Genomic DNA, 23,130 nt, shown 5'->3' on the forward strand with positions numbered 1-23,130 from the left:
ATTATAATATGGTCAATTTGTAAAATATTCATATAAATTTTGTGTATTGTTAATAAAAAGGTTCCAAAACATATTCCGATATCAATTACTAGACATAACATGAGAAAATCATAAAAAAAATTAATATCTGATATTTTTTCTTCTTTAACCTTTCCGTGGCCATGCGGGGTATTTTAGGTACCCCAGATGCGGTTTTGTTTTTATAACTTTTCAAAATATATTTTTTTTTCACCCTCCAGGTAATCGTAGAAAATGCATTACCAAATCGTTTTGTTATAAAACTTATTAGATATAATTTCAATTTTCTACCAAAAATGAAATTTTAACTACTTGGCGTACCTCCGTTACCCCACAGGACCTACTGCGTATTGAAATCAAAGGATCAGTTGACACCAGAAATTACAGAAAATCAGACAGAAAAACTAAAACATCATTGTAGTACATTGAGAAAACCCATTTGCAGCATACATCGAGAAGATAGTATGCCCCGACTGTAAAAATAATGAATAAGGTCAAATTCTAATAAAAGGTCAAAATAAAAAATGTACATTGTTTAATAATAAAAACAAATTATTTCAGGGACTAGTGCTTTTTTGTATAACTTTCCAAACAATAATGTATAATTTAAGGTACTGGTACACTTTAGAAGACCAAAAATAATCATTTTCTGCAAGAATTTTTTTCTCAGAACCTTTATTAAAAATGAACATAAAACTTTTTACATATTAATATCTAACTCTTAGAGAGTACAATAGTTATTTATGTACCAAGTCAGTAAAGTTACTCTTTATCGAACGAGTCTGATATTATGAGCAGAGCGAGCGTTAGCGAGCGAGGCGAATTACAGACGAGTTCGATAAAGAGTCTTTACTGACGTGGTGCATACAAAATTTTATCGCCAATCATAAAAAAAACATTACTTAATTATATCCTAATGAAAAAAGAGTGTGTATACTTGTTACGCACGTAAGACGTTATACTTCTATTATTATAATTTCAACGAAATAAATATATTTTAAACAGTTTAATCGTATTTTAATTTAAATATTAAACCAATTTTAACACTTAAAATAAAATACCAACAATTAAAAATACCGTTAATAGTTACGTTATTATTTATGAAGTGTAGCCTTCCGTAGCGCAATTGCTTTTCCCTTGATGAATAGTAGAAAATCTAAATAAACATATTTATATTTGCTAACAAATTCTCATTAATATCTGTCACCGTCCTATATATAATCGAATTAACAAAAACACCATTTCATAATATACATTGTATTTGCATTGTATTTGCATTATATCTGCATTGTATTTGCATTAATACAAAACTTAAAAGATCCACTTCCACTTCGTTTTTTTGGCTTGCATACAAATGCATCTGCCAGCACATTTCTTTCGTGTTGCAGTTAGTCTTGCTCTTAGCAATACTGCAGCACTCTAAAAACAAACAAGAAGATTCTACGCTTTTTTTTTGACATGATAAGGTTATGTTTCGGCTAATAGATTTTAGTATTTTATTTCCTGTTTCTTTATTCCTAAATATTAAAATCATTGCTTTAGGCGTTCATAATATATACAGTGAGCACGTAAAGGTTGGAATAAATTCATTTTCTCGAGAATGGACGATTTGGGAAAAAAATCCCGAAACAGGTCAATTTTCATTTTTAAATTACGACTTTTTGGCATATATATCATATTAGTGACGTCACCCATCTGGGCGTGATGACGTCATCGATGATTTTTTTAAATGAGAATAGTGGTCGTGTGATAGCTCATTTGAAAGGTAATTCAATTCTCTATTCAATAATATAAACATTAACATAATTATTTATACAGGTTGTCCAAAAAAATTTTTTTTGGATTAAATTTATTGACATAAAAAGAAGAATATATGTAATTTACTTAATTCAGAATACATTTTACTGCTCTCAGAAAACAGAAAAAAATGAATATTTGAAAAATAATCATTGATATTGGCTTAAATTAAATGTTCAAATTGTCACGAGGCTGGTGGGTGGCTGCTTTAATATTGAATTTAAGCAAAAAACAACATTTACTTGCCAAAAAACATTTTTTTCTGTTTTCTGATAGCAGTAAAATGTATTTTGAATTAAATAAATTACACACATTCTTCTTTTTATGTCAATAAATTTAATTCAAAAAAAATTTTTTTAGGCACCCTGTATAAATAATCATGTTATTGTTTATATTACTAAATAAAGAATTGAATTATCTTTCAAATGAGCTACCATACGACCCCTATTCTCATTTAAAAAAATCATCGATGACGTCATCACGCCCAGACGGGTGACGTCACTAGTATGATATATATGCCAAAAAGTCGTAATTTAAAAATAAAAATTGACCTGTTTCGGGATTTTTTTCCAAAATCGTCCGTTCTTGAGAAAATGAATTTATTCCAACCTTTACGTGCTCACTGTATAATACAAATTTATATGTATAGAAATAAACCTTGTGGTGAGAGATGTTAGTTTAAACAAATAGAACAACATAGGGATAAAACTCTTCTCGCTCCGGGATAGGATAAAGAAATATGGGACAATTGAGTTTGTATTTCACAAATTGACCTTGTTAATATTTAAATGAGTAATAATTAATTTTAGTTGATCAAAAGTTAGATTGCAAAGAATATCTTGTATATTGAAACTAACAGGGACTCCTAGTTTTTTTAGTTCATCTCTAAGATCAAACTGTGTACCTTTTCTTATGGGACATTGCAAAAGAATATGGTCTATATCCTCCTCTGTTCCACATTCACAAAATGGATGATCTTTTATTTTTAGTCGATATAGATGTGAACCTGTGCAACAGTGCCCTGTCCTCATCCTTATTATATTAGTCAGGTGTCTTCGGTCTATATAGGGAAATTTTTTAAACCAGGGTTTATCTGGAAATGCGGGTTGAATTCCAGAATACCATCTTCCTTTAGTTTGTGTCTGTGATTTCCAGCATATGTCATGTTCCCTCCTTATTTTACTTTTCAGTATTGGCCAGACATCTGTGTAGTTTATTTTCATACTTTGTGGGACATTAAGTGCTCTCCCAATATTTGCCAACTTATCAGCATATTCATTTCCCTCTATTCCTGAATGACCGGGGATCCAGCACAATTTATATTTTTTGTTATCCGAGTTTGCCTCTACTAATAGCTGTTTCGTTTCTAATGTGGTATGATCATTATTTGCATTTATGCCAACTTCTGTTAGTTTCTGTATAGCACTTCTGGAATCGCTAAAGACAATACAATCAGTAATACCTCGATTCAGACATTCCTTTACTCCCTTGCCAATAGCCACTATTTCTGCTGTGCATATATTCAATGCTGATGGTAATCTAGATGAGTATGAATAGTTGATATTGGGAATGTATACACCGTAACCTGTCTCTGCTTCCTTAGCATTCCCACTTTTTGATGCATCAGTATAGATGAATAGGTAGTTTTCACTTAATTTCTCTGTTGCTGCTTTGAATATCATATTTTGATGATGATCTGCCTTGCTGATTTTTAATTGCACTGTGGGAAGTCGTGTGTATTGTATGTCCATGTTGAACGAGAAGCAGGGTATCACATTTGCTGTGTGAATTATACTTTTGTATGGTTCTAGTTGGTCAAGTGCCTCCACTAGGTATGGTCTCTCTCTTTGTTTCCAATATCCTATATTATAAGTACAGGCTTGTTTAATATCTTTGACTGCCTTTAAAATCGGATTATCTTGAATGCTGTACATTTTTGTCATAAATTTCGTTGCCAACCATTTTCTTCGAAATTCTAGTGCCATCTCTGCAGTTTCTGCCAGCAATGCTGTTGTAGGAGTTGACTTCATGCATCCGAGGATAACCTTTAGAGCTTGAAATTGTACTGTATCTAGCTTACGCAAGGTGTTTTTGTTTGATGGTTTTATGAATATGCTGCCGAAGTCCAAATGGGATCTCACCAGACCATAATATACCAGTAGTAAAGTGGCAGGGTCCCCACCCCACCAGACTTTCCCTATTGCCCTCATTACGTTAATACCTTTAATAGCCATACTTCTTATGTTTTCAATGTGGGGGTTCCAGTTAAGGTTTTCTGTGAGGGTGACTCCTAAATATTTAATTTCTTTTTTACGAGGGATGATCTGCTGATCCATAACGATTTCTGGCTATATGTATCTATTACTAGTTTTTGCAAACCATACTACTTCACTCTTGTTTACTGAAATAGAGAAGTTGTGTTTCGCTAGCCATTCATTTATGTCTGCAAGAATTAAATTTGATCCTGTTGCTACTTGGATTGGGTTGTGGTGTTTGTTTAGCAGAACTAGATCATCTGCATATGACAATAAAATGCATTCCTCTGGTATTATTTCATAAATCGAATGTATATAGATGTTAAATAGTAACGGACTGAGTGGTGATCCTTGTGCTAAACCTTGTGTTGTAAAGGCCGGACCTATGAGATTTTCTTCCTCATCTTTGACATATATTTTCCTGTTATGAAGAAGCTTGAATGTAAGGTTAGTTAGTTCTATTGGGAGATTTAAATCTAACATTTTTTTATAAAGTACATAAATGTTTACATGGTCATAGGCGGCTTTTATATCTAGGAAAATTTCCAACACACTTTTATTGTCTGAGATAGCTGCCTGAATATAAGCTGTAATAAAAGGATAAAAGGTGTAATAAAAGCAATATTAGTCTGGATTCCCATACCTTTTCTAAACCCTGATTGGAAGCTGTTGAATGTATGGTTATTTTCCAATATCCATTCCAGTCTGTTTTTAATAAAGTGTTCCATTATTTTGCCTACGCATGATGAGAGGGCTATGGCTCTATAACTATCTACGAGTTGCGGATTTCTGGTAGGTTTGAGAAACGGGAGTATTATTTGTGTTCTCCAGCTCTCAGGAATCTCTTTTCCCTCCAGTGCCTTATTGTACATATGAAGTAAGCTTTTTAAGGCTGTCTCTGGTAAATATTTAATCATTGAATAAGTGATTGCATCAATGCCAGTTGCTGTGTCCTTTTTATTGTTTATACCTTGTTTCAGTTCACTCATGGAGAAAGGATTCTGAATGCTGTTGTTTGCCACTATCGTAAATTCTGGATCTATGTTGCATACTGATAGATTTGTTAAGATACTTTCACTGATTTGTGTGTTGGGTAGTTTTTTTATAGTCCTGTTGTGAATTATAGAATTTTTTAACTGTACTCCATACGTAGCTCATATCGGAGTTTCTGTTCAGCGTTGCACAGAACTTTCTAAAACTGTCTCTTTTTTCTCCCTTAGAAACTTTTTTGTTGCTGCAATCGTTTTTTTGGCATGGACATAGTTTTCAACTGTGAATTGTGTCTTGAGCCTTAATATTGCTTCTTTTCTGTCTCTTATTTTTTGTGAGCATTCCTGATCCCACCAGATGCATCCTATTTTTCTCTTTGTTCGATTTTTCATTGGAATAGTAATATTGGCTGCCCTCTCCATTGTTTGAATTAACTCTCCGTATTCCAGTTGTTCTATATTTGATGTTCGGTTTATTATATCCTGGTACTCTTCCCAGTTGGCTCTTTTATAATTTTTCATTCCCCGATTGATGTTTTCCGGATTAATGTTTATAGAATTTTGTATAACTAGTTTTATGGGGTAGTGATCACTGAAGCCCAGGTCGTTTATCACTGACCAATCACATTTGTGGGCTTGATTACTGGAGGTCATCGTCAGGTCTAGTGTACTTCTCCTTTGTCCTGGTCTGGTGAGTCTTGTTGGAGTCCCATCGTTATGTATAAAAAAAATTTTTTTTTTTTTTTTTGGGAGTTGGTTGAAAACGTCACAGTTGACAGTTTTTAATTTTTGCTAAAAAAACCTCATCAAACCTAATTTAGTGTGAAAACAGTTGTTAATTCTTGTTAATTTTTTATTTATCGTTGATAAGAAGTCGAGGTCCGCTGGGATGAACAGCCTCGGCTTCTTTTCGCAGTGAATATCTGTTGTGAATTTTGTTGTGTTTGACATTTGATTTTTTGGAAGAAAACTTAAAATAGACAAATCTGTGATTATCGTTCGAGGTGAACGGACGACTCATCCAAAGGGTAAGGGCCAAAACTATCTATATTTCCCTGTTAATTTCTAATTTGCATCGACTGGCATAGATTTTAAATTCGTCAATCTGCCGCATAAGATGGAGGAAGAAGTTCCTCCCGATCCTCCTCCACCACCTGACCCTCCTAATAAAATCAACCAACATGAATGTCAATCTCAACCTCCAATTATTCAGAAAAGTCCTAAAGGAAAAAAACAAATACTATTTTCGGAGACCGACATAGGTCCTTATGAAGTATTTGTCCAGGGTCAGGATAAAAATATTGGAGATTACCACGTGTTAAGTATAGCTAAATCTATTTCTGTTTTAAAAATTAAAGACATCACGAAAATCAGTAGAAAAGGTAAAAACAGGATAGGGGTATTATTTGCCACTAGAAAAGCAGCCAACGATTTCGTTGTGAGGAAAGATTGGGAAGCCCTAGGGTATGACGTGTTCATTCCATTTCATCAGATTTCTTGTAGGGGTATAGTAAGGGGAGTTAATAAAAGATTCACAGAGGAAGAAATAAAGGAGGCATCAGAAACCAACTTGGCTTTATGTAAGATATTAAGTGTAAAGCGAATGAACCGGAGAGTACAAGTGGATTCAAAGGTTGAATTTGTCTCCACGGGAACTATTAGCATAACTTTTTCAGGAAAAACTATTCCTAAAGAAATTTCCATATATCAACTACCAATGAGGGTCACACCATTCATCAGCCCTGTTCTTCAATGTGGAAATTGCTTACTTTATGGCCATTCTACGAACCAATGTAGAGGAAAAAAGAAATGTGCTAGATGCGGAACTTCTCATGAGGATTCTTCATCTAATACGTGTACAAAATATTGCATTTTCTGCAAATCTTCTGACCATGAATCAAATAGTCGTAATTGTAGAGAGAGAGTCAGACAAAAAGATATTAAGGATCTAATGTCCTTTTCTAATCTATCTTTCTATGAGGCAAGTCAGCAGGTTCCTAGGATCCATAATATTTCATCTTTAAACATAAACGATTTCCCCCCCTTACATAGCGATCAGAATAATTCTAATGGCATCTTACCACAGGAGAGGAGGTCTGCAGCCTCAGCTCAATATTCAAAACCTTTTAGTCAAGTCACTCAATCTCCACCAAAAAGAAGAAGACCTTCAATACAAGAAAATACATGTTATGATAAAATCTCCCACCAAAGACTACTTATTAATCCATCAGGTAGAAGAATAAATGAGCCTTCGACTTCAAAATTCAATCCTGCTCACTCTGATTCTCAAATCACTAACTCACAATCTTTATCCCAACTTCATTTGGATTTTAATCAGGCCATGTCTATGCTGAACCAATCTCACAGGGAGCTCGTCATGACCTTCATTGGGGACTTAATAAACTCAAAATCATACTCCATTCCTTACAATATGGCAGATCTAAAGACTAGCATAAACAAAAGTGTATCACCTTTCAATACAAATGTAAACCAGGGTCGGAGGGGAATAGAGGATCTCGAGGCTGAGGATTCGAGATCTTTTGACTCCTTGGTCTAGCAAACATACTCTTTATAATGAATCCTAACACTCCGATAACCATTATTCAGTGGAATATACGTTCGTATAACACTAATTCTGACAATCTAAAAATCCTTATAAAAAACCTTAACCCAGATATAATCCTTATTAGCGAATCTTGGCTCTCAAACCAACATGTTATAAGATGTAGAGGGTATCAAATAATCAGAAAAGATCGAGAGGATGGCTATGGCGGATTAATTACTCTTATCAAAAATAATATTGATTATAGGGAAATTCAAATTGCCAATCCAGGCTTCAATCATGATGTCCAATTCCAACTCACATTTCTCCCTAACTTTAATTTGAATATTCTTAATATATACTGTCCACAAGACAACTCTATCTCCAAATCCAACTGGTTTTCCCTTGTTAAATTACTTAATAAGCCATTTTTAATCATGGGTGATCTAAATTGTAATCATAAGGTATGGGGTAGTTCTAGAGACAGTCACAATGGTAGGATTATTTTTGATTCTTTGGAGGAACTTGAGCTAGTATTTCTCAATGATGGGTCCCCAACTAGACTGGTGGCCCCAGGAGGCAGTAAGTCGGTAGTAGATCTAACAATGGCATCAGTCGATGTGGCAGCCAGTGTGGGCAAGTGGTCCACTATTTCAGATACTGGAACTAGTGACCACTTCCCCATAATATGTCAGATAGGTGTATGTCCTCAATCTCCCCCGCATTCATGTAAAAGAAGAAATCTAAAGAAAGCTGATTGGTCTACTTATCATAACAATTTAAACAGCATTTTCTTAGCTTCTCCCAGGGAAGATTACGAATTTTTTACTAACTCCATATCATCGGTAGCTGATGAAACAATACCTTGGCTTCACCCTCCTAATAATTCCAAATACCACATTCCATGGTGGGATGACTCATGTGCTGAAGTCGTCTCTGCGAGAGTGTCTGCCTTAAAAAAATTTAAAAATATCCCCTCAATGGAAAACTATATCGAGGCTAAAAAGAATATAGCCAAATCAAGAAAATTCCTAAAATCAAAACGTAAAAATAGTTTCAGACTATTTTGCAGTAAATTAAATAGAAACACTCCTCTAAAAGTTGTGTGGGAGAAAATTAATAAGGTATCGGCTTCGAAACCTTCAATATATACACAATTGCCCTCTACTCCTATATCCCACGAAATTCTATGTTGCTTAACCCCCCTTTCCGCTCTCAATAAAGTATTGGTTAGATCTCCTCAAGCCCTAGAACCGCCATTTGCTCTCGACGAGTATCAGAACTCCCTCTCAATTAAATCTGACTCGGCTCCTGGTTTGGATCAGATTTCCTACTCAATGTTAAAAAATCTTCCCGTTGTTGGATCTTTGTTATTAATTCAACTTTTCAATGAAAGTCTTAGAACGGGTATAGTTCCTGTTCAGTGGAAACAATCAGTAATTTTACCTATAATCAAAAAAGATAAAGATTGTAATAATCCGTTAAACTTTAGACCAATAGCTCTTTCTTCATGTGTAGGCAAAATGCTCGAAACTCTTATAAAGAATAGAATAGAGTGGATTGTGGAACATAATAAGATTTTTAATCCACTACAACTAGGATTTAGAAGGGGTAGAGGTTGTACGGAATGCCTTACATACCTCACCTCAACAATTCAAATAGGCTTCGCTCAAAATCAATACACTGTTGGCATATTTCTAGATATCTCTTCTGCTTATGATAATGTCAATATATCACTCTTGTATTCCAAATTATTAAAGTATAACATTCCAACCCAACTGGCTAATTTGATTTTCTGCCTTCTAAATGATAGAGAGCTATTTGTCAAAGACAAACTGGGACAAACCCATGGCCCAAGAAAATCAAGTCTGGGACTACCCCAAGGTTCCCCATTAAGCCCTATCCTCTTCAACCTATATTGTCTTTCCCTGTATAATTTAATCCCCTCTTCATGCAAACTAATTCAGTATGCAGACGATTTGGTTCTTCTGATTAGAGGGAGTGATATTAATGAATTGGTAATTAATGTAAATAAATTATTGATTCAGATGGAATCATGGTTGCTAGACCACAATTTAAATCTGTCTAAGAACAAATCTTCTGCAATATTATTTACAAAAGGAAACACGAAAATCTCTCCCCCTAACGTAATATTTTGTAACCAGAATATTGGTTGGGTGGATTCAGTCAAATACCTGGGGGTAAATATTCAAAAAAACTTAAAGTGGAATTCATATGTAAACTCAATAGAACTAAAAGTAAATCGTGGCCTGAATGTGATGAGAGCTCTTTGTGGGACTTATTGGGGAAGTGATCCAAAAACCTTACAAATTGTACACAATGGTCTGATTCAGAGCCATCTGGACTTTGGCTGCCAGGTAATTTTCGATTGTCCAACTTCCTTAATTAAAAGATTGGAGAAACTAAAATACAAAAGTATCCGAATTATAACTGGATGCATGAAATCTACCCCAATTCATGCTCTCTTAAGTGAAAGTGGTCAGATCTCGCTTAAATCTAGATGGGAATGGCTTAGCTCTAAATTTATATTAAAAAATTTAATGTTAATTGGCAACCCAATTATTTCCGCTCTCGACCTGTTAGACTTGGCAATTCAAAGGAACCAAAATCATTGGAAAAACAGAAGTATTCCATTTCTAGTGCTTTTAAAAAACAAATTTAAAAGTACTTATCCCAACTTATATTTAAGTGACTTATACCCATGCCATAACTTTGAACTAGACCATCAATTATCAACAATTCCAATCATAAATATCCAATCTAATCGTTCAGATGAACTTGCCTCAGTTCAACTCCAAAAAATAATTCTAAATAAACCTAGTCACACCAAATTCTTCACGGACGGCTCGGTTGATGATGAAGGATCAGCAGGCTTTGGTGTCTTTAGCCGAGAGATCAACTATTCTTATACCAGTAAACTACCTAAGTATACCCAAATATGTACGGCTGAGATTGTCGCAATTAATCATGCCCTCCAAATTATTTTGAAAAATGGGATTAAACAAGCAATCATCTGCTCGGACTCTAAAAGTGCCTTACAGAAAATAGGCAGATCAACCTATTCTATGGAAACAGAACATTCATCGTTCATGACCAAGAGAGGCATCATTGAAGCGAAAGAAAATAACGTTAATATTAGTCTGGCATGGATTCCAGGACACTCGAATATTAAAGGGAACATGGTGGCTGATAAACTAGCTAATATAGGTAGAACCTTAAATGTAGCTGCTGGTATCACTCTTCACTATTCCAACTTTCTACCAGACATCAAGCATTCCATCTGGAATCAGTGGAAGCAAGAATGGCAGGGGAAAAATCGAAATAATTCATTTTACTCTAAAATTGTAGGTCAGATAGATAAACTCCCTTGGTACCACAATTTTGCATACCAAGACAGAAGACATATAACCACCATTATTAGAATGAGGACAGGTCATTGTGCTACTCCAGTTCACCTATTCAGGATAGGAGTAAAAGATGACCCATATTGTGACTGTGGCCGAGTTGGGTCCTTAAATCATCTGATTTTTGAGTGCCCTATAAATATGTCACCCAATTTTGACCTATATAAAGAATTAGCCAAGACAAATATCCCTACTCCCATTGAAATTTGCCTACTTATGTCCAACCTTAATCCACGTAGGATTAACCTGATCCTTAAATTCCTTAACTTAGCCAAACTTAATTTATAAATTAATCAATTCCCAAATTTGAATTAAAAAAATTAAGAAGATAAAGATATAAAAAAATATTGGACCTCCAAATGATAAAAGCCTTAACCCTTATGGTATAATATTGCCTTTCCTGTAGGGACTATCTGGCCCTATACGAAGATGTTCCTGCTAATATATATTAAAAAAAAAAAAAATTGAGGCTTTAACATATATATTTGGAAATATTCGACTTCCCAGAGCAAGACAAGAGTATTTCCCTGGTGTAAGCTGGGCGAATTATCCCGAGGGATATAACCCAATAAAGGAAGAAGAAGAAGAAGTATAAAAAAATTGTATTCATCAACAAATTCTTGTATATTGTTACCACTTGTATCAGATATTTCACATCCCCAAGCAACATGATGGGCATTGAAATCTCCCAAAATGATAATCGGTCCTTGTAGCACCTTAATTAGGTTAGATAGTTTGTTTTTTGTTATTTTATTGGTGGGATGAGAGTATATATTTACTATATTATATTTTTGAATTTTAATTATTATTTTAACTATTTAGAATGGGAAATAAGCCACAATATTATTAAAAAATGATTTTTATTAACGTTTCGACGCCCAAATCGGGTGCCGTTGTCAAAATACAAAATACTATTAATATAAACAAAAATGTTGTTGCTTAGTAAAAAAATTCTTCTAATAATTTATTTAATTTGACTCATTTATATCGGCAATTCAGATACATATGATACATTTTAAAGTAGAAGACTTTAAAATGATATTGCCAATATTTATGAGTTGTATAAAATATAAAGTATGTACTAACTCGACTATTTACTTACTATTTGTGGTATTTTCTTTCTATTGACTTCCTCTTTCAGTATGGGTATCCACATCCTACTGCATTCCACCGAGGAATTTGCGACACAATTGGTTTCGTTTAGCATAATTAGAGCCGCTTCTTTGATTTTTCTCTTTTTACTATCTGTTCCTTTCAGGATTATACTTGAATCTCTCCACTGAACTCTATGTTCATTATCCCATGCGTGTTGACATATTTGAGATCTATCAAATTCTCTATTTTTAATATAAGATTGATGTTCACTTATTCTAACGTTTAATGTAAAAATGCCACAAGAAAATAGCTTCAGAACAACATTAAGAAACCGGTATGGGCCTAGCGTGTGTCAAAATTTTAGGAAATTGGAAACCTTCTACGAGAAACTGGCACACTGTCAAAATTCTATCAAATTCTTAAAACGATGTAGAGATAACAACTTAATACCGAAGGGCTTGAGGTTACGGCCAGCATACTCAAGCAGAAGACTCCAAAATATTCTACATAGAGCCAGTTTGTCAATGATCCGGGAAAGGTTACAATTTCACAGGTCAAATTTATTTTTTATTGAACAAGACATCGTAAGTATTAAAGATTTGCTTTTCGGAATGATATCAAATTCTGATTTTGATCGAATTATTTTTAGTTTACACATAATTTATCAAAATTCATATCAGAAACAAAGAAATATACATTTAAATAAATTTAATATTCTTTTAGAACAAAATAGTATACATACTTTTGATAACCTAAATAGAAATAATGACATATTAGCGACAGTTGTCAATCTATCAAATAGACAGTTAAATGCAACGGAGAATTTGGTATTGTCAAAGGGTTTAAACTATGCTGTTACTCATCCATCTATTCCAAAATTAGACATAATTAGTTCAGTGGAAAAAATATCACAGTGTTTACCAACTCATGAAAAAGAACAGTATAGGGTACTATGTAAACTTGAATTGGAAAAGACAAATCAAATTGAACAGAACATCAGTAAAGAGGAAATTAAAGCTTTAAAAACTTTAAAAAATGATGACTCCATAACGATCCTACCAGCGGATAAAGGAAATGCAACTGTAATAATGGATAAAATACAATACGAGGACAAAATTACAGATCTAATTACAAATGGACCTTATACCAAATTAACGAAGGATCCAACGAAACCACTGGAAAACAAAATCTATAGAACTTTATTCAAATTTAAAAATGATCTAACATACTATCAAAGAAAATTAATTACACCTCATTACAGTAAGTCACCACATTTTTATGGAGTACCGAAAATTCATAAAGCGAACATACCACTTAGACCCATTTGTAGTACCATCAGTTCTCCTTGTAGTGAACTATCAAAATTTTTATTAAACATTATAAAACCATTTGCTAATAATGATGACACATTTATAAAAAATACAAAACATTTTGTAAACAAATTATCAACTATTGAGTTTAATCCAAATAATATTTTAGTAAGTTTTGACATAAACAGTTTATTTACAAATGTGCCATTAGATAAAACTTTAAACATAATCAAAACGAAATTAGAGAATGATGATACATTGACAACTAGGACAAAACTAAATGTATCAGCTATAATGGAGTTATTGACATTAGGTACTAATAATACCTATTTTCAACTAAATAATGAATTTTATAAACAAAATTTTGGTCTAGCAATGGGCTCCTCTTTATCTCCATTATTGGCTAATATATTTATGGAGGATTTCGAAACTAATATCATTTCTAAACAAAATTTAAAACCCACTGTATGGTGGAGATATGTAGATGATGTGTTTTCAATATGGCCTCATAGATCAGAATTGTTGGATACATTCCTGAATATTATAAACGATCAATAAGAGACAATAAAATTTACAATGGAAAAGGAATATAATAACACCCTCCCTTTCCTCGATGTTTTAGTCTTAAAGAAGGATACTGGATATGAGACTCAAGTGTATAGAAAACCAACACATACCAACAGATATCTCAATTACAAATCAAATCACAACATCAACGTTAAAAAGGGAATCATAAAATCCTTATATGATAGAGCCAAAATTACTTGTTCTAACGAAAATTCCTTTTTAGAAGAAAAACAATTCTTAACATCTGTTTTATTAAAAAATGATTATCCTTTATCGTTTATAAATAAGGAATTGTCAAGATTGGATCGAATGGAACAGAACAACATAGAACGGGATCCTACAACATTCACAAGAAATAATACGAGGAAAATATCAATACCATACATAAAAGGACTATCCGAGAAACTTAAAACAATAGGAAATAAATTCAACATTTCAACAACATTCAAAACAACCAACACATTGAGATCTATTCTATCTAAAACTAAACCTAACAATGAACAAGAAAGGACAAAGAATTGTATTTATAAAATACCTTGTGAATGCGAACAGTTTTATATAGGTGAAACATCAAGACCATTAAACGTTAGAATAAGTGAACATCAATCTTATATTAAAAATAGAGAATTTGATAGATCTCAAATATGTCAACACGCATGGGATAATGAACATAGAGTTCAGTGGAGAGATTCAAGTATAGTCCTGAAAGAAACAGATAGTAAAAAGAGAAAAATCAAAGAAGCGGCTCTAATTATGCTAAACGAAACCAATTGTGTCGCAAATTCCTCGGTGGAATGCAGTAGGATGTGGATACCCATACTGAAAGAGGAAGTCAATAGAAAGAAAATACCACAATTAGTAAGTCAATAGTCGAGTTAGTACATATTTTATATTTTAGTATTACTTATATACCCATGAATTATTGATATTATTTATAATTTAAACAAAATTATAGTAAAGTCAGAATTTGGTATTAATTTTGAGAGTAAATTAAATGTAAGACCAAATACTTACGATGTCGGGATAGTATCACGAGGTTTTTCCTGGTTTTCCCTCGTGATTTACTATGAGATCTCTAACGCGAGAATTTTAATGTCACCGTTGCATGTGGTTGTCTTTTTAAAGACAGATCACATGCTATGATTTTTTTTGTGACGGATATTCTTGAGTTGGGGTTGATTTCATGTAATCGAATGAACTATCTTTCAGTAAAGTCGTCCCAGGAACGCAACTCATAAATATTGGCAATATCATTTTAAAGTCTTCTACTTTAAAATGTATCATATGTATCTGAATTGCCGATATAAATGAGTCAAATTAAATAAATTATTAGAAGAATTTTTTTACTAAGCAACAACATTTTTGTTTATATTAATAGTATTTTGTATTTTGACAACGGCACCCGATTTGGGCGTCGAAACGTTAATAAAAATCATTTTTTAATAATATTGTGGCTTATTTCCCATTCTAAATAGTTAAAATTGTAAAAATGCCACAAGAAAATAGCTTCAGAACAACATTAATTACTATTATTCTAAATTTGTTGGTTTCTAGGTTATTTCCAAATTTTAAAATTTCGTACTTTAGATTTTTTTAATTAATGTTGCTATACTAGTACCTTCATTCATATCATTTCTGACTATATTATAGGTTTTAATGTTAAATTTATGTACCGGTTTTAAAAAGGTTTCATTGAGTAAAATGACATCTGGTTCCTCATCTCTGATTAGTGATATTAAATTACTAAAATTAGAGTTTACACTACGTATGTTCCATTGAATAATGTTAAGGTTTGTGTTATCCATTTTTATACTAATATGTTAGTTACTTCCAGATGAGAACTGCTTTTTTTGTTGATCTGATTATATAACTTGTTGACTATTTGTTTTGATTACATTTCTGGCTTATCCAAATCTTCCGAAGATTTGGACAAATCAAAGTATGTATTAATTAGATCCCTAATTTGACATTTATATTCTATTGGTGTAATTAAAAATTTTTTATAATATTCTTCAACTCTGTTCAGATTATTTGACTCTATTGATTGTGTACCTGACCCAGCAGGATCTTCTTCTCTATCTATGTTTCTATATGGACTAGCTTGGAAATTTTGAAATTGTGGCCTGTGTTCTGCCCTTTCCTGTCTTCCATTGGGGTATGATAATACTCTGTTATGTGCTGTTTTGTCAAAACTGACTCTCTTTGTTGGAGGAGAGGCGTTTGTCGTTGATACATTTGAGTATGTTCTTTTAGATTTGACAATGTTACTGCTATTGATAAAAGATCTTCTTTGATTTATCTGTATATGATTGTCCGATTGTTGCCCCTTGTTTTGTAGACTGGGGAATTCTGTTTGCAAAAATCTATATGTTTGTGCTGTATTGGATGTATTAGGTACATATGACTTAGGGTGCAAAAAATTGGCCTCATAATGTGTTATATTTTCGTATACCATGGTATTTTTAATGTTGCATTGCCTTTCATACTCGGGACACTTTTTGCTGGTAGCCTGGTGTTCTGTTGATTTGCAGAAGTAACAAGATATTCTACATGTCTGTTGTGCATTTTCTTCGGATTCATGTGGGTTGCCACAGTTGTGACATTTTTTGATGCTTTTACACTGCATTTTTGTGTGTCCAAAAGCCAGGCAATTGAAACATTGGGTGACTCGTGGTATGTAGGGAATTAGCGGAATTGATAAGTAACATAATTTTATATGTCTAGGGATTATTACCCCTTCAAACGTTATTAAGATGGTCCCCGTTGGAGAGTACTCGAATGTTCCGTCTTCATTGGTTTTTCGTGGTAAATCTTTTTACATCTAATATCTTAAAAGGGCTTTGGCCCATATTTTTGATATTTTCTTCTGTAAATATGGGGTTTATATTCCTAGCTATTGCTTTACAAGTTACTGAGTTTCTTGGTATATATATTTTGTATTTGTCATTTAGTTTATTATTTTTAACAAAGTTTAAGTGAAAACATCTTTAAGTTTTAATTGAAAAATGTCTTTAGCAATTTTTAGATGGTTATAGCGACCTACAGCATGCCCTTTTTCAATTCCTTCAATAATTACAATAAATGGCCCTATAGCAGAATTATTATAGCTTAAATTAGTTAAAAAAGTCTCCGTTTTATTATTCGTATCTTTTTGTTCGGTTTTTTTCTTCGTATCCATTAAGTTCATATCAACATCTTTACTAAAACCAGTAAAACCTTCAAGGTCAGGAGGGACTGGCCCCCCTGAATCCTCGGTCATTATTAATTACCTTAAATATTTTATACTATTATCTAAGAGTGTTAAGTACAAATGTAATTTAAGAATAATATAAATGTAATATAAAAATAATATTAAAAAAGAAAAGGTTTATTAACAGAGGAAAGGTTAGTAGATCTCACCACAGGTTTCAAATTTGCCTCCTGATGCGAATCACGTCCGTCACCTTTCACTGCCACCGAAAGAATGAACTTAAAAGATTTAAGAATTTTATTAATTTTAGACGAAATAAAAATTTCGTATGACAGTAATGACGATGACAGAATGCTTTTGCATGATGGCCGATTTCGATGCTTAATCGATAGTTGTTCAAGTAATCAATATTGAATAAGTATCTAATTACTAAATCTGTAAAGTTTCGATTTATGTTTTATGAATATAATTGCAAAATACTACAGAATTTCACTTTCTGACATAAATTTAATCAATAATAACGTAAATTTTGTACAATATTTTTAATAATTAAAGTAAATAAATTTTAAGTTCACTCAAATAAATAATCGATTACTGCCATCGACCGCTTACATTCAATCTCAGTTAATTTGATTAATCGCGGCAGGTAAAGTAAAATTCTTCTTTCAGTACAATAAAGTGTTACTTTACTGCCGCAAATAGCGTCAAATGAGTACAATAATGAATGACTTTAGTGACGGTTGGCGATAAAAAATACATCTTTTTCATTTGTGCGCGTACACTAATATTGTAATATTGTAGAGGGCGCAAAAGTCGAGGCCTCGAAAACTGATGGCGGACAGTTAATCTCAAGATTGGTATATCTGAAACAAAAACATCGTACTGCATTTGAAAAAGAAAGGTTTTTTACGTGACAATTTACCACAATTTGACCAAAAAATAAAAATTTTTTAACCATGAAAAACTGAAGAAAAACGGGCGACTTTTTCACAAAATTTTTTCAAATTTCCGTAAAATCTATTTTGGGCAGAATTTTTCACTAACGGTGGTAAATTGTCACGTAAGAAACCTTCCTTTTTCAAATGACGTACGATTTTTTTTGTTTCAGATATCCCAATCCTGAGATTAACTGTCCGCCATCGGAACTACTTTTTTTCGAGGCCTCAACTTTTTGCCCTCTACAATATTAGTGTACGTGCATAAATAAAAAAAGATATATTTTTTGTATTCTCTAAGAGTTAGATATTAATATGTAAAAGGTATTATGTTCATTTTTAATAAAGGTTCTGAGAAAAAAAATCTTGAAAAAATACTTATTTTTCGTCTTCTAAAGTGTACTAGTACCTTAAATGATTTATTAAAGTATTTTAGTGGGGTACCATAGTTACCCCACACGGCCTGAAGCGTAAGTTTATGTAGCACGGTTCCGGAAAGGTTAAGTGCAGTCTCCCAATCGGAGGTTGGATATCATCATCACTATTTTTACTCTATCTACCGCTGCTCTGAAAAGTTCTATGGAACTGCATTTAAACCAGTCCCTTAAATTTGTCAACCATGACACTCTCCTTCTTCCTATACTCCTTCGTCCTTCCTCCCCTAATTTTTCCCTGTATTATCAATCTTAGCAGGTCATATCGCTGTCCCCTCATTAAATGTCCCCTATATTGTAGCTTTCTTATTCTTCTTGTGTTCATTAGTTCATATTCTTGGCCCATTTCTCGCAATACTTGCATGTTTCTTTTGTGTCCATGCTATTCTAAGCATCCTTCTGTAACACCACATTTCAAACGATTATAGCTTATTTATGTGTTCTCGCTTCAGTGTCCAGCTTTCAAGTCCATATTGTGGTATCAAAAACACTTAGCAACTCAGAGCTCTTCCACCCAGTTGTAATTTTTAAGGTAATTATTGCTGATAGTTGTTGTCATTTTTACTAACGTATTTCTTGCTATTTCTATCCTGCCCCTTATTTCTGTTATCTGTTCATTATTTTCTGAAATCCAGGTTCCCAGGTATTTGTATTTACCCTTTCTATCGGTAAATTTCCCAAATGTATGTTTGTGTATGTACTTGTTTTCTTAATTGCTATCGTACATTTAGTCTTCTTTATATTCATTTTTAGTCCATATTTTTCACAGAAACTGTTTGTTTTGTTTATAGACCTGGATCCCGCGTAAGAAAGAAAAGTTGATTAATAGCAAGCTGAAAATTTGTTACTAGCTTAACAGTGTCTAGTCGGACAAACTTTGATGCACGGGAACACTGGAACAGGGGAAGTTTTAACTGTGGAGGATGATAAGCGTGTCGTCCTGACAAGTTTATGATTGTGAAAAATAGCAAGTTGTTTTTAAGTTTATTCGATAGCCAACGTTATGTAATATATGAGAAAATGTTTGTCCGACAAAAATGTTGGGCATTTTAATGAGTCCGACACGTAGATCATGTCACATCACAGGAATTATGTTGGTGATGAATAGCAATCTGATTTTTGCATGAGAGTTTAATGAAAGGTTAAAAAAGCAATTGGAAGTTCTGTCCGACAAAATTAATGGGAACTTTTCGTAGTCGGACATTCTAAACAGGTAAGATATAGACAAAAATGCTGGTGATAAATAGCTTTCCGACAAAGACGAAATTTAATTAAGTAAATTATTCCTTACCAAGAATGACTGTTGTCGGAAAAAAATAAGGGGTAGATTTTGTAGTCGGACAATTTAAAAAAATAATTTTTGAAATTTCAATAAGGGGTGATTATTCTATGTCAAAAGTACCTGCAATCAATTACAATCGATATCTTTCGATTTATGTCAACATCATTTAGATACCTCACTGTAATACATTTATAGTAGATCAGGCAAATTATATTATGGATTGAGTGGTCTAGCTATCTTTGTCTGCCACATGCGCGGGATCGCTTGGTTAAAAGAGATAGATAGACCACCTATCGACTTTTTGCACTGTTTCCCTGTCTACCCTTATGTCTATGAATACATTTCCATTTAAGAAAAACTGTCACTTTTGGCAATAATTCATAATAAATTGCAATCGTAACTTCAAATTTAAACTAATCGATTTATTTTGGGATCAAATTATTTCTAGCCATGTGACATATTAATTACATTAATATTTCATTTGTAGAAAGTTGAGAAAAATTACGTTATACAATTTTAGTAATAATTTGTTTAGGTACCCTTTTTTAATCAAGCAAAGCATTATAGCACGAAGAATGATATTCAATAGAATTTTCACTATTATCTGGCAACTGAACCTCATTGAATTGATGACCAAGTATTTTACTAACTTTGTAAAATGTTCGAAAATTACTCAAAAATGTTCCGTTGAATGGTTTCACTTTTGATTTGGCGACTTAAAATTTAAACTGTTGACACTCAAAAATATACACAAAAACACTCCATAGTTAATATAAATTTTAATTTCCAACACACGTGGCAAACAGAAACTCAGAGACCATGTACTTTCAAATACTACTTTGTATAGCACAAAGTGTCACACTGACAAATGCAGCCTTCTAATACATACTTCTAAGCATATTGTGTCATATTTACGTCTATTCTTATAAGCACCGAAGTTTTAGACCCTTCACATTTTTCAATGTCGTTTACAGGGATAAGATTTGAGTATGGAAAAAAATGTATACAACGTTTTTTGTCGGAAATTTTCCGTACTTTCTGATGCGCCTAATTAGAAAACCCTAAGAGATTGCTTTCACATGTTCTTTGATATTTTTTATTGTCACTTTGAGAATATCAAGAACAAACTCCACCCAAAAAAATAATTGTTTTGCAATATATACATGCATTGATACTTACCTCACTATTTTTGGAGTGTGCATGTATATATATATGCACATGCAAATATGTGAATATAAATAATAATATACAACTAAAACAGCTTTATCAATATGTGACTAAGTCATTCTGAAAAAATGTTTTTTATTTATTTCCTTCGATTTGCCCAAACGTTTTGTCCGACATATAACTTTTTGCGTTACAAAATATAATTTGTACATAAACAAATCAAAATTAGCTTGCTATTTATCACCAACATTTTTGTCTATATCTTACATGTTTAGAATGCCCGACTAGGAAAATTTCCCATTAATTTTGTCCGACAGAACTTCCAATTGCTTTTTTAACCTTTCATTAAACTCTCATGCAGAAATCAGACTGCTATTCATCACCAACATAGTTCCTGTGATGTGACATGTTCTACGTGTCGGACTCGTTAAAATGCCCAACCTTTTTGTCGGACAAACATTTTTTCATATATTATATAACGTTGGCTATTGAATAAATTTAAAAACAACTTGCTATTTTTCACCATCATAAACTTGTCAGGACGACACGTTTATCATGCTCCACCGTTAAAACTTCCCCTGTTCCAGTGTTCCCGTGCATCAATGTTTGTCCGACTAGACACCGTTAAGCTATTAACAAATTTTCAGCTTGCTATTAATCAACTTTTCTTTCTTACGCGGGATCCAGGTCTATTAGTATTAGTTGGAGTTGTTCAGCAGAGATTGTCATAATCACGATTTTATCTGAATATCTTATGTTGTTAATCTGAATTACGGCCGTCCACGGCCACAGCGGCATAAGACAGGGGACAGGGCGCAGCGCACGAGTTCGATTTTCGGCAACAACAATCTATCTTCATTTCTAAAAATGATACGAGCTTTTCAACGCAGAGACATGTAAAGAAAAAGACTTGGCTAGGGATATGCCACTCAATGCATCGGGGTGTAACGTCGATATCAAGTACGGTGGTTTAGCTATCTTTGTCTGTCGTGCGAGTGTGAGCGTATCTACCAAGAGATGGGAGTAACGGAACGACAGTGACACACAGGCGGCGGCCATCATATGATAGAGAGAGAAAGCTAAGCGCCGGTAGAGGGAGATAGATGAGACCACCGACCAGAACTGCTCCGCGTTACGCTATTTTTCCGAGTTGGCCAAATCTATGTGTATAAGATCTTTGGTTCAACGTGCCTCAGAAAGTATGTTAAGCCGTTGGTCCCCTGTGCTAGTGTAAGCATCGACACTAGCTACTTCAAACAGGGTTAAATATGCAATTGGCGCCGAGACCTATCCGAAAGTATCTCCCAGGCAAAAATGCCATACGATATTATGATTATTATTATACCTTCTGATGTTTTACTAACTACGTACCTATCCCTATATATAGATTTTTTGAGTAAATAGTATAATTTATATAATTATATTGACTTACACAGATTGTGCTTTCATTCTTCTGAATACTGTCATTCTATCTCTGGATCTAGCTAGGTTTAAACTGCCACATTGTTTCCACCCTGTGGATAATCCTTGTTGTTCTAACTCCTTATACAAAGCTACACTAGATTTGGTCAATTGTACTTGTGCTAAACTGGGTTTGAAGACACCTATTAGACCTGAAGAATGCCAAGTCGTACCACCCCCAATTCTAAAACAAATACAATAAACTAATTATTATTAATCTTTTGTAAATACACTTTTTAATAATGGTACAGGTACAATACATGAGAAAAGTTCTTTGAGTTCTTCTGGATACCAAAAAATAGTAATAGGTATACAAACTAAAAAAGAGAGAAACACAAGAAAAATATCAACATAAAACAATAAAGAATTCAAAAAATTAGAAAGTGAAGAAATGCAAAGAAAGCTCGACGAAAAGTGGAAATACTCGAAAATCAATTGTTCGACATGAAAATTGCTCGAAATACAAATTGCTGAAATAAAAAAGAAAATTATATATCTAAAATATTTATTCACAATAATACAAAATAGACACATAAGAAAGATTCTTGAAATAGGACAAATTATGTGATATTCCACATATATAACTGTATATTAATTTATGCTGAAAAAGTATTTATTATAAATCTAAAATATCTTTGAACTTTTAAAATAATAAGAAAAATA

The 23,130-nt window shown here is 33.0% G+C and overlaps 1 protein-coding gene across 2 annotated transcripts in view; it reads right to left on the reverse strand.

Moving 5' to 3' along the window:
* Window positions 1-23,130, reverse strand: part of LOC114330263 (pyruvate dehydrogenase phosphatase regulatory subunit, mitochondrial) — a 294,720-nt gene that overhangs the window by 265,679 nt on the left and 5,911 nt on the right. For both annotated transcript variants that reach the window (XR_007700863.1, XM_050662019.1), the window contains exon 2: window positions 22,439-22,651. Coding sequence is in view for 1 of the 2 variants with exons in the window: in XM_050662019.1 (XP_050517976.1) it covers window positions 22,439-22,651 (213 nt within the window). In the remaining variant the exon portion in view is untranslated. The remainder of the gene's footprint in view (window positions 1-22,438; window positions 22,652-23,130) is intronic.

The sequence above is a fragment of the Diabrotica virgifera genome, chromosome 9 (genome assembly GCF_917563875.1).
Source record: "Diabrotica virgifera virgifera chromosome 9, PGI_DIABVI_V3a".
In the NCBI taxonomy this organism is placed as follows: Eukaryota; Metazoa; Arthropoda; class Insecta; order Coleoptera; family Chrysomelidae; genus Diabrotica; species Diabrotica virgifera.